Source organism: Falco cherrug, chromosome 12, assembly GCF_023634085.1.
Source record: "Falco cherrug isolate bFalChe1 chromosome 12, bFalChe1.pri, whole genome shotgun sequence".
NCBI classification, from domain to species: Eukaryota; Metazoa; Chordata; class Aves; order Falconiformes; family Falconidae; genus Falco; species Falco cherrug.
Window position 1 is genome coordinate 11,972,956 of NC_073708.1, and position 16,186 is coordinate 11,989,141.

Consider the following 16,186-nt stretch of genomic DNA (forward strand, 5'->3'; position numbering starts at 1 on the left):
AATTTTTCCAAGAGCCAGCACTAATCCACGTGTAGGTTGTTTAATTTTGAATGCCAAATGCCTCTAAAAATCTAATGTGACGCATTTTGTATGAAACCTTTAGACCATAGGTATCTCCTCTTCACAACTGACAGGCAGGCTGAACATCAGCCACATGCTAATTGCGCATTTGTTAGCCAAAACCTGGGTGTGACTGCACAGCGAGGAAACCAATGAACTACATTAAAAGTAGTATTTCACCTGCTTTTGGAATCAAGACACATAATCCTTTCTTATTCTGATGGTATTGCTCTCCTGCGTCTCTCCTATTTAGAGCATGTATATTTTATGAAGCATTAACAACAAACAAACATACACCACAAAATCTAAAGTCTGCATTAGTCTCCAAAAGTATCCACTGGAATGAAGAGAGATTTCAGAATCTGATCTCTCTGTAGCTGTAAAAACACAAAAGTCCAGATGTATATTTTAAGACATCAAGCCTAAAACACGAGCTATTTGTACATGTTGGAACTGAGGCTGTTGCTGTCATCCACCTGAAAGGATGAATCTCAGAAAGAATCATCTACGTTGAGGGTTATTCCTGCAGTAACTAACTGACCTACCTGATCACAAGGTAAAACGATGCAAACTGGTTTGAGTACGGATTCTAAGCTGTTGAAACTTTCTTTTGAGGTATGTACAGTAAAGGAGAAATTTCACATTATTTTACTGTTCCCTATGTCTTTCATCCGACTGTTTCTCCACTCCCCATTCCCCATTCAGGAAAAAACACAAATGGAAAAGGGGGATTTTTTTTTTTTGTTTTAATTTCTTTTTTCCCCTCAGATCTAGCTTGTGGATTGGGTTAAAAATTTTCAGGAGCAGAATATTAGGAGTTAATGACGCTCAGATTGTTTGTTCTTTACCTCATTAATAACTGCAACACACCATTGTTGGACCACAGCTTCCCATCTTTTAATTCTTCTCCTGTGTTGCAGAGGGGAAGGAGCTGCCCTTGCTGACAGACTGCAATTCCTATGGGACAGAAGCGATTAAAAATGTAACTGGCTCCTTGCTGTTTTGCTGTCCTGCTGGAAGAATTATTTCAGGGGCATTTAAAGGAGGGGAGGCATGGTTTCATAAGCACAGTATCTTTAATGAAGCTTGTTAAATGATAAGCAATTTTCTGCATTGAGAAAATATAATAGGTTTACTTTTTCGTTGTAAATTGAGATGTTCCTGCCAAAGGTTTCCATTCCTTCTTTGAGCCACATGGGCAGCGACTCCCCATGCGATACCACTGAAGGAGTGATGATCACCAAAAAGAGAAGACAAGACAGTGAGAAATGAGCAGCTGGAGGTATGCAGGGTGTGGGAGGGAAGGAGGATTTCCCAAAGCAGGTCACCGACAAAACAGACGCCTTCTCCTATTGCAGCTCTGTCCCCTGTCCCAACTGCCACCGCTGCACCCTGCTCCCACCGGCTCTGCTCCCCTGGCAGTGTAGAGGGTGGTGGGACCTTCTGTGCTCTAACTGGGGGGACAGGAATGGTAAGTTTTTTGATTTTTTTTTTTTTTGGGCAATTCCTGGTTGGGCTTGCATGGCAAAATCAACACCTCTAGCTCTAAGTAAGGGAAGAGATGGCCACAGTTCAATAAATACAATGAGAAGATCTGGAGCCAATTAAAATGTGACAAGGCTATAAAAATACAGCCAAGGTAAGTAAGGTTAAAAACTCCCAAACCTCTCAAATGACCCTTCCTCTCCCCCCCCAAACAATGGATGGGAAGCATCCAATGGCCAGGACATTTGTGTTGCAGTGAATGCTAGCGTCATATATCAAATTAAAACCTAAAGGATCAGCTACTGAGGGAATGAATTCCATGTTCCCTCTCCTGCACAAAAGGCCACCAGAGGTTCCTGGGCTCCAGTTCACATTCGCATGTCTTAGCCTGGCTTTTCTGACCAGGCCTGAAGAAAAGCACTGCAAAAGCGTTACCACATCAAAGAAGTTAACATTACTGTGTTTATGACAACTTCAGTAAACACCATCCCAAAGTCTAAAGATTCTCAATGCACGAGAGAGTTAAATGGGAAAATGAATAAAATCAGTTTTACCAAATATAACAGTCAGAAACAATAAACTCCTGCAACCGTCCTGTCTCTGGTAGCTTGCATTAAAATATATATAAAGTGTTCTGGGAACTGAAGCAATGCTTCAGTTCAATAAAACTAATGCAATTAAAGAGAAAGAATCCTGTTTTTCCCCCGCTTGCAATTTCAAATGAGAGCTTCCTAAAACTTGTGACCATTGCTGGAATCCAATTCAGGACCCCAGCTTATCAAATTCCCAGCTCTGGCACCATGCCTTTGAGGTATTATAAAGTGCTGCTCATCACACCAGCTCTGCCTATAAATGCTCCAGATAACTTCAAAGTGCAGACACCCCATTTTGAAACAAGTGTTCACTGTGAAGCAAAATGGAGTCACCAAATGTGTGCAGCCTTCAGCCGGTGCTTCTTTTCTCACAGGGCAACAAAGGAAAATGTGTTAGCGCAAAAACCTCTCCCTGTAACGTTTTTCTTTAAACTTGGGAAGCTTTGCAGAACAGCTCACCTAAACAAAGCCGCAGGTTCCTGAGACCCTGTAAAGCAAGCATCTTATTCTGTAATTCATCCCAGGGCTGAGAAACCGCCAAGCTAATGAGCTCTCCTGCAGCCTCTTCCCCTGCAGGTGCTTCCCTGGAAGCACAATCTTAAATCAGACACTGCCATGCCAGATGTAACCCCCCAAGCACCAACCCCTCCCTCCTAATGTGGCATAAGAAAGCCACGGCAGCACCAGCACCTGGCTCTGATGAAATCACAAACTTCTTTTCCATTCAGACAGTGGGAGCAGAATTAATTCCTCAGCTGCTTTAATGCTGATAGCCACATCTTGGGAATTCAGTACAGGAACATATTAATCTCTCTGATAGGTGATACTGCAGTATATTACTGGTGGGGGAGCCAGCACATCAGCACTGTGATGGTGACCCTGACCAGCAGACGACTGAATGGGTAAGGAGAGAAGGAGCTGCTCTAGCTTGAAGGCAGAGCCTCAACTTTGGCAGGCAGTCCTTCACTCTTGTCCCACTACTAATTTTCCAATGCATTACTTTGTCACTTGCGGATCCAGAAATGCTCATTAGGAAGGTATGTGACAGCCCCTGATAATACATGTCTGTGGCAAAATAACTGATCCCTCTTCGCAGCGCTGATCTTTAATGCTCACAGAGCACGGTAGGTTATTAGATGGAAGGCACCCTTTGACGGCCTCTAGCGCAATACGTTACCAGGCAGCAATGTGCCAAGTATCTATCACTTACAGAATAATGTTGTCCCTGAAAAAGGGCCTGGCAGCAGGGATTAGGGGAGGAAGAGAGTTTAATTATATTTGTGGACGAAAAGATGTCCCGAGCAGAGTGGGCAGCCTCATTATTTATTGGCTGTTCAAAAGCGCTCAACACAATCTGAGAAACAGATCAGGCTCTGCGATACGGTGGTTCCCATTGTTGTTACAGACCCTAGCCTTGAACTCCAGTTCACGCTGAAGAACAAAATTACCTCTTAAAATATGTGGTTTACTTCTGAAAATGAAAAGGGTAAGAGATGTATTAGTAATGTTGCCATTAGTGAAGGCAGCTGTTTTTAGATATTTGGTATTTCAGGGATGTGAGTTCAGCATCGTTATTAGAAGTACAGCTTACCATATTCCTCTGCTAACTTTCCAACAGTGAGCAGATGGTTACCCTATTACCAACCATTTGCATTTAACATATTGTAATGATTTATATACCACATGTCACCCAGCAAAGGGAAAACAGTTGATGGCAACTAATTAGTTGAGTGTGAAGACGCATAGCTCAATGTATATATCCCTATTGTAGTAAAATTTTACCTTTTCTGTTTTTAATAGGTTTAATGAGCAGCGTAACAGAAATACTGACGGCAGTTAAGCATGAACCACCATGTCCCTCTGTCATCAGGACAGCGTCTCTACATTAGCCTATATACCATTTATACATTACAACATTGATACCAATATTCCTGTTACATGCCGGGTTTATAAGTGATGGTGCAGGGAGGACAGATTATAACACTCCATGGTGCGTCTCCACCAATCTTTCTTAAGTGTATTTCAAAGTACTTTATAAATGTTAATATATTGGATACATATTACAGGCCAAGATGCATCTAGAGAGGGCGGAAGCGGGGATACTGCATGGCAGAGGGGGAAGACGCTTTGTGTAGCTCCCATAAAGACAGAGATGGATTTAGGGGTGAAAATGAAAACAATCACAAAGTGTTCCAAGGAGTTTATAAGGAAGAAGCAGACAACTATTGACATATGCACAAACATCCAAGTCAGAGGATAGAGTCAAGGTTTCACAGAAAGAGCATAAGTTTTAGTAAACTGCCCCCAGCACTGGGCATGTGTATGTACCATATGTATTTCACTATCCATAGTAAATCCCAAGGCCTGATCAGCCTTAACCTATGTTATGAAGCTATGGATTATCAGCCTCTTCCTGAAATGTTTTTGTTTGTTTCCAGGCTTATTTCAAAACAGTGGTCATCACCCCCAAAATTTCAAAATAATCACCAGTGAAGTACAGCTATGTCACTGCAGACTACGGCAGCATGTCCTGCATAAAATCCATACCAATCATTCCTTTTTATTAATTGCTACCTGCTTAGAAGTCTGGATGAACTGTTGTGTGAGCAACCAGATGCTGTTCACAAACAGACTCTAAGGCTCCAAGGGTTCTGTGTGCTGCAAAAAGCTAAAGGTCTCGCACAGGAATGGTGGTATGTCAAGAAGTTCTCCAGTTCCTGCTCCCTCATAATGTCATTAGGACACCTCTTGCCATTCAGCACCCTTTCGTTTCTAGCATGTCCCATGGATCTAACCAGGACACAGCTCGTTCTGCAGAGGGCTGCAGCTAACGTTATGCGTTCCTGAATGCATCAGCAGCCAGGCTTCCTCTTGGGAATGCTACCTGCAGCATAACCCCTCGTCTCCTCTTCCCTGACCATAGTGCTGCCCACTAAATTCACAGCACTGCTGTTTCTTTCTGTAGCGCTTTTCCTACTTTTCCATGATCAAGGTTATATTCTATGAGAACAGAATTAAAACCTACCCTGCTGTTCAGCCCAGTTAACAAGATGTTATATTTGTGTTTTACCAAGGATTTCAGCTGCTGACTCACTGGCACAACAGCCTGCTGCAGTCAAGTAAGGACCACGGCGATCCCCTTTGTGCACGGGTCACTAGTACTGCTGACATCCATTAATCCTGGAGATGGACTCAACACTGAAGGAGGGGAAGGGTTCTCACAGACCCCAGGTAATGAGACTATTAGACCTTGACCTTTACTAATTCACTTCCCAGTTTTCTGAATAGGTGTTTCCGTGTGACTGTACGACTGGACTTTGCAGAACTGCCCTGTTTCACATCAGCCTTATCACACAAAGAGAGAAGACGGACTGAGAGGTGTGGTTTTTTCTCACTTTTTCAAACAGGAGCTGGGACAGCCTTCTTACTTCTGTCCTCCCTCCCTTCCTTCCTCCCTTCCTTCCTTTCCATCACTTGTTCTCCCTCACTCCCTCCCTCCTCCTACATGAACACATTTGAAACTCATTGGTTTAATATGGGTAACTTCACTGAAATTAGTCCCCATTTGCAGGATGGCAGCTGAAACTAGTATCAGGTCTTGTCTCTTGTTTCAGCACTTCTTGTCATGTATAGGGAGTGATACACAGGATTTACTATGGCACTGTAGTAGAGGGAAATAAAGAAGAAAGGCTGCAAAGTTAACTCTCTTAGTTTCAAGTATTTCCCTAAATCACAGCTGAAGGATGGCTCATTTATTACAACTAACAAAAAAGATTAACACAGAAACACCACCTGTGTCAAGAAAAAGTACATGGATATTCTGGGTTCAGCTACTACCTTCTGAGGCACTTCACACGCTGAGGAGTATCCAGTAAAAATCAGCTTCTAAGCACATGTGATTAGGTAGTGAGATGGAAGAAAAGAAATGTCAGGCGATCTCACAGTGCTGGTACTCCTGCAAGGGATCAGACTGTCAAATTAAAAAATAAAAGAAAAAAAACCCACCTACAAGCTCGTAGTTCCTATTACTTGTGAGATAGTTGGAAATGTTTAAACTTTTAACGTGATAGTATGTTCTACCACTCCAGCTTTAACTTCAACATGAAGGACATCCCTGTGCCAGGAATCATTTGTATATGTGATCCAGGAGATCCTTAAGCTTATTTCAGTGTTTGCATAACATTGAACTCTTTTGGAATGGAAAGCTTAAAGGAAAGAAAGTTTCTGCAAGATATTGGAATCACTGAATTTATTCAGAAAGGCTCTTTGGATAGCTTTTCAGCATAAAAAGCGATACAGGAAGAAAAATTCTCATTTCTTTCATCAGGAGTTTTATCTCTACTCCTTTAATGTTCAATGGCACAATGAATTATACTAAAAAAAGGTTTGGTGCCTCTTCTCAGACACCCTGATCCTGCACGATATTGAGCTTCCTTGAAAGTCAGCTGAGGGAGATCAGTATGGAAATGCTTGATGTCTTGCAAAACAGGCCAAGAAAAGATGATCAGATGCTAATGAGCAAAGGTGGCAAGTGAAACCTGGTGATTTAAACCCACCAGTTTCAAAAGTGAATAGCAGAATTAGAGACCTAGTGAGCCGCCCAGACTCCACTGCTCTGCTCCTCTTCCAGCCACTACAAGACTGAGACCACTCTGAGCTGACGGACAGCCCTTGTGTCACCAGGATGGAGGGTGGAAACCAGTATTATCTGAACATGGGCAGGAATAAAGTCCAGCCAGGACACCTGTACTGAGTAAAACATTGGAGACTACTCATGTGTGAATAAAGACAGTGACCACTTAATTATTTCAATTCCTGATGATCCTAGATTTGTTTACAGAAAATGAAGGACCATTTTCCCTAGTGACATATTACAGTAGATATATTAAAAAAGCTAATTGCACTCGGGAGTTAAAGATAAATTGTCGTGGTCTTAAATACATATATTTCTTTTTATTTCCTGTTCTCTAATGAGTTCATAATTTAATTGGAGAAACTGCTAGATTCCCTCCAAGTACTAGTGAAAATCTCAAAGGAGAACAAGCTGCTTAGGCAAGTGTTCTCATAAAACAAAGACTATCCAAGTATGGGAAATAAATACTAGAAACAGGAATGGTATTCAGTTGTCCTCTTAAAAGCTTGAAGCCTACATATCTTCATATTGATGATCTGGTTCTGAGCTGAACATTAATGAAAACATTGTCTATTATGAATAAAACTAAAGCACTTCTATATATTACCGCTTCCCTAGGGCAAAGTTCTGCTTTTGAGTAAATTGCAGAGGGATATTATCACAGCGCTGTCAAGTGTATGCCAGAGTAACATACAGATTTAATCCAATTAATCCATCCGTAGAAGAAACCAGAGGATGAAACCTGGTAGAACCCAGCCGCCACACTGACCACCTACCGACGGCAGCAGCGTGCGCCCCCGGCTCGGGGGCAGATCAGCCCTGGGGCAGAGCAGGGCTCTCCCCTGCCCCACATCCACCACAGCGGCACTGAGCGCCTGGCCCAGGGTCACAGCCGGCAGGAGACAAAAAAGCCCCAACTCCCTAAGCAGCAAACGTGCTTTCCTTCAGACTAATTTCTTCAGATGCTGAGATGGATTTACATTTTGAAAAGAGAATGTGAGAGCAAGGATCTGTTAAAACTGAGGCTACTTTTCACTTGCATACTGTGAGTCAGAGGTTTCTATTGCTGCTGGAACTGCAACCGGAGCTGAGACAGGGTCAGAACCCCCTGGGGCTTAAATACAGAAGCTTCAAGGCGAGAGAGAGTATAAAAATAAATTCCAAAGGGCTTAATAACGTTGTACAGAGGCTGGATATTCTGGTGCCAGAAGGAAACTGGTGGCTCTTAGATCAAAACCTAATCACCCCAAAGCAATAAGATCCTTTGTTTTAGCCAGCTAGTCATTCTGTCACCCACTGGGGCAATGTTTTTTTACTAGCATCCCAACTTACTGTTAACTTACAGTCTATAAATGTACACGTCACTGACAGTACGGTTAAAGCAAAAAGACTTTGGAATGATGGTGGTTGAATCTTTAGCAGCTTGATCCAAAATTTGCTAGCAACCTTTTGATTGACTTCAAAGGAATTATTATCAGCATTTTAGTGAAATTCTCCTACCGCCCCCCCCCAAAATGTTAAAACAGGGAGCTGTACCTCACAGCTTACTCCCAAGACTGTCCTTCACATGGAATCAAAGGCAGAGCCCACAGACAGCCCAGGCCACCTCTGCAGCAGCAAAGTGAGAGACACCTTCCTGATGTTACCACACAACACATTCTGATTCTCTGCAGCAAGGCCAGAGGAGGGGAAAAATGTCTGCTCTTTCTTAGTTTCCCACCCCAGAAGACTTTATTTATGCATTAGTCGACCTTTCTAGCCGTTAGGACCATCTTGCTTCAGCAGTTAATTAACACAAGTGCCATAATTTAATACAGTTAATGCTACTTTACGCCCTTTAATGTACCTTCCATTAGTGATATTATTGTAGTATTACCCTGTAAATTAAAACGAGATCAAGAGTAAGAGAGGCTCTCTTTAATTAAGGTACTGGCACACTACATCGTCCATTATTCACTAGAAAAAATCACCCTGATTTAGTGAAGCAGACCATCAGTAAGTCAGAATCAGTTCATGTGGATTATTAGGTTTCTTGAATAATGTGAGCACAATGGGGTTGCTGAAATTGCTAACAGCCACGTTTCCTTTTTTTCATCACCTTAATAAATACACAATGGAAGTGGTAAATTGAAGATGAATAAATGAGTGGTAATAGAGGAGGTAAGGCGCTCATCGAGGGTACACAGGTTTTCATCTCTAATGCTACATACATCAGGCTTATTTCACACCAAAATGCAAAGCAATGACGAAACAAATCTTACATTAAGTGGGCAAATCTCCTATCTATAATTCATTGTGAAATATTAACCACCCCAGCGTCCTGTATATTAAATATGGTGGCTTTAAGATAGATGCTTTTCACTGTCATCGATCCTTAAAATACAGCATGAAACAAACTGCTATTTATGCTGCCTTTAGAAATACGCTATTATGAACTTTGGTGATTTGAAGTATAGTTAACAAACAGGTTTTTTTCAGTAAAAGGACTAACTTTGAGATGTGTCTGCTAGCATCACTCGTCTACCACATGTAAAGCTCCTCGGTAACATCCCTTTGTATCCCATCCTCATGGAACAGCCTAGTCCAGCTTTACTAAATGTACACATACATCAGGTCTCAAAGCCCAGAATATGAAACATTGTAGGAAAAAAAATAAAATTTAAATTGTAACTTAATTTCCAGTCAACATCCTAAATTAACGTGGAGCGGCTGGGAAGCTCAGCTGAATCAGAAACAGCAGCACAAAGCCCCTGGTGTAACCCTTGCTCCTCTCCACTGTGTTCCCATGCTCAGGGCACGCCAGGGTACATGACTATAATGCTGATTTGGAGACTCTTGCAGGGGGAAACCAATAGGGTTTCTGGTAGGAGACCAAAAATACCTAAAACCTATTGCAAGTTCCGTTTGGTGTGCCTAAATAGTCAGGGGCTGTGTGCTGCAGCCTTACAGCTCTGCAGCAGTAAGCAAGCCCATAAAGTCTTTAACAAGGAAGCCTCAGAACATATTGAAGGAAAGGCCACCAAATCCCTGAAGAGCTGTTCTTCTCATTAGCAGAAGACTGATAAGAATTCACATGAATCTAATCTAGTGAGATACTATTACACATCGGCTATTTCTTTTAAAGCATGTGTCCAATTACTGCAGCATTTAGACAACAAGCATCAGCATCAGATAAGTACCCTGTACAGTCACACTTCATTTCTATAGATAATTTTTCACAAGATTGCCATGCCCCAGATGTGCTCAGAAAGTTTCTGGTTCTAATTTGCATGCAATGCACTCTTTTTTAATCCTTCAGATGCTTTCTTTGATAAAGTACTCATAGTCTAATTGATGTCAGATTAAGCACCAAATGGGTTTTCAGATGGGGAGCAGCTTTTCCTTAAAGTGTAAGGACCTTCAAATCCTGAGCTTTGATATGATGCCTCTGTAGAGCTAAATACGTGGAGCCCAGTGGAGAAAGGATACACATTAAACAGAACATACGTGTTATTTTTTATATACTGCGGCTAACTTCACCGAACTATTTCAAACAGTACCTTAAGCTGCCCACGATCCACCTAGGCCTCCAAGAGGCTTCTAAAAAATAATTTACAATGTAACTATGAGAGTAACAAAAAGAATTCTTAAAACAGCAGCATTTATCTTACACTTTCAATTAGTGATTCCGTATGCGTGAGTATGTGTTTGGTATGGACACAGAAGATTGTAACTACATGCTAAATCTACAGTCCTAAGAAATGTATTTTTGATGTCATATAAAAATATATCGGCACTGCAAAAGCACTTATGCATTCAAATCTGTGTGTGGCATCAATTCTTCCTTTATATAAAAGTTAGGGCAATATTTTTCAATAGATTACGTCACAGTAATTTGATTCTATTTTGATTTCATCTATTGATTTTTGCAATATGGAAATGCTTATGAACATGAAGGTCTTGTATGAAAGAAGTAGAAAATGGCAAACACACTACAGGAGTAATAAAAATACAGTAGCCAGTGTTCTAGATAATCACTGTCTCTTTTCTTTCACTCAGTCCTGAGTCTGCAAAAAATGCCCTGGTCTTCCAAGATACGTTAGCTTTTCTGTTCGTTTGGATACTTAGCTTCTCTTAAAAAAAAAAAAAAAGTTTTTTAAAAAGGAAGATCTGAACTCTTTATAGAAGAAACAGAGGAGAAGGAAAAGGTACATTAGAAAGGTGAGTGAATTGCAATAGAGAAGGTCTTATTTATTTCTTCCAAGCAAATTGGCATCCAAGACACATGTAAAGGGTATTACCCTCCTGCTTGAGGTCATCAGTCAATTGCTAGTTTGAGCTGGGAAGAAAATTTCCCGATAGGGATGTCATTGCACAGTTATTATTTCTGGGACTACGGCACCTGCTGCCAGCCACTGCTTGCCCTAGAGGGACTATTTGTCATGAACCCAGTTGAGTAATCATCTTTGTTATATTCAAATCAGTCTCTCTAAAAAACATTGTTGTTTTTTTCCATTTTACTTCAGCTTTACTGCTTTTCAGAGCTAATTAGAGTACAAGGAACGGACTCTAATCTCTGCCGCCTTCCTTGTTCACAGGCAGTTCATAGCCAGACCTAGCGGGAAGGGTCTGCGCAAGGGCTGCTGTATCAATCACAGCTCACATTAGCCTGAAAAAGTTAAATGACAAAACAGAATCTCTCTTTTTGGTTAACTGCCATGAGATCAGGCTCCAGCTATATAAAAGCAGACTGTCCTAATGCCAGGGTGAATTCCTGAGCCAGCGTAAGAAATGGTCAGCACCACACTGCTCACGAGATCTAGGGCTCAAGATCCCAGGCTCGTGACAGCGAACACGCAGGACTTTGTGCCGCTGAATCAGACACCTCTAGTACAACCAGAAACAGGCTTCAGCTGAGCCAGGCTTCCAATGCACACATCTAGGCAGAAAATGTCAGCACGTTTGGGGAAATAAACCATTTGGAATAACCTCTAAAACCAAACACACACACTTGTGTCTAAAGGTGTACGTTCTCTTACCTTCCGTATACCCTTATGTCTGAAATTGCATAAAAGTAGCGTGCCAGGTGTTGCTCATCTACATATATTTCTCCAGTTGCTGGCCTAAGCAGTCTTATCCTCAGATCTGTGATGGTAAAGAAATCTCTTAACTTCTTGGTTGTGTCAAGCTGACCATAAAGAGAAGCCATGTTATGAAGCCGAGGTCCAGCAAAAAAAGCAAATCTATCTTTAATTTCAAAGTGGATTATTTTACTATTTGTCATGTACCCAGTAGAGTATTCCTCTGTGCAAATGATTTCTAGGACTGTGTGCTGTGATAAATCCCTCACTGATTTTGGATCCATGTGGAAAGCATCTAAACAGTCCGTGGCATAGTATTGGTAGGGCTGCCATGTTCGTCCATAGTCGAGTGATTTCTCCAGGATCATTTGGTCTGGACGGCCAGATTCAAAAGTGATAACTATGTTATCTGTAAGCTCAATGGTTTTGTTCCAGGAGAGCGTGATATTAACATGAAGAGGCTTTGGATAATCCTTCCAAGTTGTGGACTGCCAAAATGTGGAGGGATGTCTTCCTTCAAGATCAAACATCAGTTCCGGGGGATGAGCCAGTTCTTGGGTACTCGCATCACATTCATTATTGCACATGTAGGGATTCCCCTGGAAAAGAGCAGAGCAGTGTTACAAGAGGCATGGTATAGGTGACTGTGACACATAAAGATGTTTGTTTGGCACAAGAGAACTGCTGCTTTTTCTCCAGCAGTTAAACCAAGAAAGAAAAAACAAGTGCTTGCAAGGAATACCTTTATCTTAACAAGATTGATCCTGGCAGTTTTACCTGTTGAAGTAAATGTACAAACACACATACATAGCACCCTTGCTTCTGTAACATAAACATTTTTCTTAGTATGTTTTAGAGAAAGGAAAGCTTATTTACCCTGAACGACTCAGACCAGCGATCGAGTCACAGAAGACTGTGAACAGTAAGCAAGTCTGTAATAGCTCAGTAACTCCAACTCTTCCTAGAAAGATGTAGCAGCTGAAGAGAATTTTTTTTTAAAACACGTATGTTCCTCAAGGGTTCTGCTCACGAAAGAAGTGATTTTTAGGGCAAGTGTTTTGAGGTCAGCGGTGCAGCTCACACGTACTCGGTATGAACCAGTACCCAGTATACCCTCAAGTTTCCTTTCACCCGGCTGTGAAATTTATCATGCTTAACTGGGCTCCTGGCTTAGTACCGGCTTGCCGTAAAACATTTACACTTGCCACCAAAAGCCATTAGAAAAACAGCACTCTGCCAGCTCTGGGGCTTGATTCAGACATCTGCCATCTTATTACAGGGTAGTGAAGTACTTCAGGAAAGACTTTTCACAAGGCACTGGCTCCAATTTATCAGAATGAGATAATCCAGCACTTGATTAGGTGGGAGATGTCAGCAGATCCAGCTGGAATGCTGCCGAGGTGGCTGGAGCTCTGAACTGGGGGGTGAGTTAAAAACAGCAACAAAAAAAGCTTGCCAATAGTGCACAGCTTTTACTGCTGCTTGTCCTCTGTAGCAAGGTGAAAGTGAATTATTTTCTTCCTGGCCTTTTGATGCATTAACTTGCACACTACGATCTTCTGCTTCTTCACAAAGGCTATTTTGTCTGCAGATTGGGGATATCTTGCAGCAGTTGCCAAGATATCAGACCCTGTAGGCTGCACTGAATCACATCTATCTAATTTCAGCTTTCAACAACACATTAGTATTTTGCTACTTGTTCATTCTTTGTTTGTTCCAGATAGCAACGGCTGCTCCGTATCCTTCCCTCCGTCTCACACACGGATGGTGGAAGAGGCCATGCCTCTTTTCACTGATGGTCAGCACTGATGGGGAAAACGATGCACATGCCTATACCTAGCAGCGCTTGACAGGGGCATAAGTGTAGCTGTTACTGTCATTAATCACCATTCCCCTCACCTACCCTGAAAACAGAACAAGCCCTTGTATGATAATCAACCTTTTCTTCTAATTACAGTTACGCTTCTCTCCATCGCAAAGCCTCAGGGCAGTGAAGCAATTCAATGCCATCCAGTCTGGGAAACGGGTTTCAAACATGAGTTTCCAACTTGGCTGCTGCTCTGCCCCTTGACATATGCCCACCAAGCACAAGCAAATGGGCTCCTGCACTCTGACCAGCAACCTGGGCAGGGAAATACTATTTTCTTTCTCTCTCTTTCTTTCCCATTAATACAGCTGAATGCTAAAACTGACAACGATTCATTGGGACTTGAAGCTAGGAAAAAAACTGCATGACAACAAAAAGGGTTATTTGAAAGCAGCACACTGCTTGTTACACTGACAGCTTCAAAGCACGCAGCTGTAACTGGAAATACTCTGCAAAACGTGTCTGTAACTCCCTGTTACAGCTCTGATTTCAAGCTCACGGTTGCTATTTCTATGCCTTCCTTTTGAATAAAACAGTGAAAATCAAAAATAAGTTTCAAGCAGAACAGAGAAAACACCGAATTTTTAATTATTTAAGCTTCATTTAATATATCAGACACAAATGCCAGAATTTGCTAACTTACTTAGGCCTTTTCCTTAGGGAAAATACACATTGTGAAATCTGTAAGGTTCCACACCCTTTGACTATATGTACATATCAGTTTTGCAGAAAATGCTCACAGTTGTGCAAATCACAGCTTTCTGAGGTTTACTAGAAAAATCTGGTCACTGCTGTACCTATCCCCACAAAGCAGCGTGCATACCTATAATGTATATGCTTCTGTCATTGTTGGAAAAAGCAACTTCACCGGGAGTTCGTGGGTGTTGAAACCCAGCAAATAAAAGCTCCTGGGTACCAGACAGGTGCATTAAGCTCTGCTGAGGGATGGCTTCGGCTTCCTGCTCCAAAGCACCCACTGAGTCTGTTGTCATTCTTCATGTTAAAAACTAAAGCCACTCTGATCCGCGAGTCCCTGCATGCTGGAGGAGGCACGCTTTGTGACTTCCAGTGGGTAATCCACATTGTGTAAGACATATTGTTTCTTTCTGAATGTCAGTGGATTTCTTTTGCTCCCTTTTTCTTTCATCTCTTCCTTTTTAGCAAAAGCTGAGGTGCCAATATAATCAGAGAATGCAGGGAGACGGGTCTCTAACAAAACACAAGCTAACGTGAACACAGTAAGATCATGAGAGCTGGTAGCAATAAGGTACCTACAAAATGGTGCAGTGAATGCTAAAAATCAGCCCTAGCTGGCTACTGAATGGTAGTCTACATCTCTGTGGGCACAAGGCTTTTTTTTGGGAAAGATGAGGCTGTTCACATTAAATGGTCAAAGTGCTGTCCTGCACCTCAAAGTCTTACCAGCAGTAACATCAGTGGCACAACCTGCCACTGAAACCCTGGGGTAAGGGTATCACTGCAAATGAGAATCCTAATAAAAAGCTTCAGGCATACCCTACCCAATAAATGGAATTATTCTTTTAATTTTATAGCATGAAATTCTCTTTTAAGACTCGAATGATTGGATGACACCAAAACAACCTGCGTGGAGTTCAGTATTCTAGAGAATATTAGGAGAAAAAAACCCCTAAGCTGATATAAGCTGATACAATAAATGTCCTGAATTCTAACGCAGGGAGGGGGAGAGAAATGATGAGTTTAGGGAAGTTCCCCTCTGCCTGCTGACACGGACGTCACTGATGTAATTCAGAAGTATTTAACTTGGTTATTGCTTCAGAGGCTTGGAGTCAGATTCCCATTTTCTCTACCAGCATCTTGGCATTAAACTGCTTCTAATTAATCTTAAACATAATTAGCATGTTAAGTCATACTTACACTACCAAAACAGTGTAAAGGGGTCTTACCCTACATGAACATCCCTTAGTACACATTAATATGAAAACAATTAATTTAACTGGCATTAGTTGCCTATTTTAATGTCTTGATCTCTGTGATAATCCTTTTTAAGATCTATATCTCAGTAAAATGAATACAACGAAGAGAAACCTTAGCCAATCTGTGAAAAGTAAGGCCGTTCTGTGTCGGGGACACCTAAAGCATGGAACATTAGCAGCCGTAAGTAATTCTGTGACCAGCAGGCAGCCGTAAACTGATCTTCATTCAAGCCTTCCAAGCAGCAGCTCTTCAGCTGGACAGGGTGGAAAATATTTGTAACTTTTCAAAATGGTATTTAAGCCATTAGGACATTTCTAAATAATTAAACCCTAATAAACACTTCTAAACACTTTACTGCCAATTAGCATAAAAGGTAGCTGAGGCTTTCCCAACACCATGACCATCCAGAAGAAACCCACTATCTTTCTGTACAGTAATTGGAGATGCATATTAAATAGCTCCTTGCAGGTAGGCAAATTAAGTTGGTATTTATTTTGTTTTAGGCTGCTCATGGAATGAAAAATATTACCAA

The 16,186-nt window shown here is 41.6% G+C and overlaps 1 protein-coding gene and 1 long non-coding RNA gene across 7 annotated transcripts in view; one reads left to right on the top strand and one right to left on the bottom strand.

Moving 5' to 3' along the window:
- NTNG1 (netrin G1) overlaps positions 1–16,186 on the bottom strand; it is a 158,797-nt gene that overhangs the window by 78,559 nt on the left and 64,052 nt on the right. For all 5 annotated transcript variants that reach the window (XM_055724474.1, XM_055724475.1, XM_055724476.1 and 2 more), the window contains exon 3: positions 11,790–12,430. In XM_055724474.1, coding sequence (XP_055580449.1) covers positions 11,790–12,430 — 641 coding nt within the window. The remainder of the gene's footprint in view (positions 1–11,789; positions 12,431–16,186) is intronic.
- On the top strand, positions 1,216–11,224 carry LOC114014462 (uncharacterized). Of its 2 annotated transcripts, XR_003557944.2 has the most exons (4): positions 1,216–1,342; positions 1,419–1,531; positions 5,213–5,516; positions 10,810–11,224. It is a non-coding gene; the product is annotated as an uncharacterized LOC114014462 (long non-coding RNA). The 2 variants fall into 2 exon arrangements; XR_008734723.1 differs by having other exon boundaries at positions 1,216–1,531.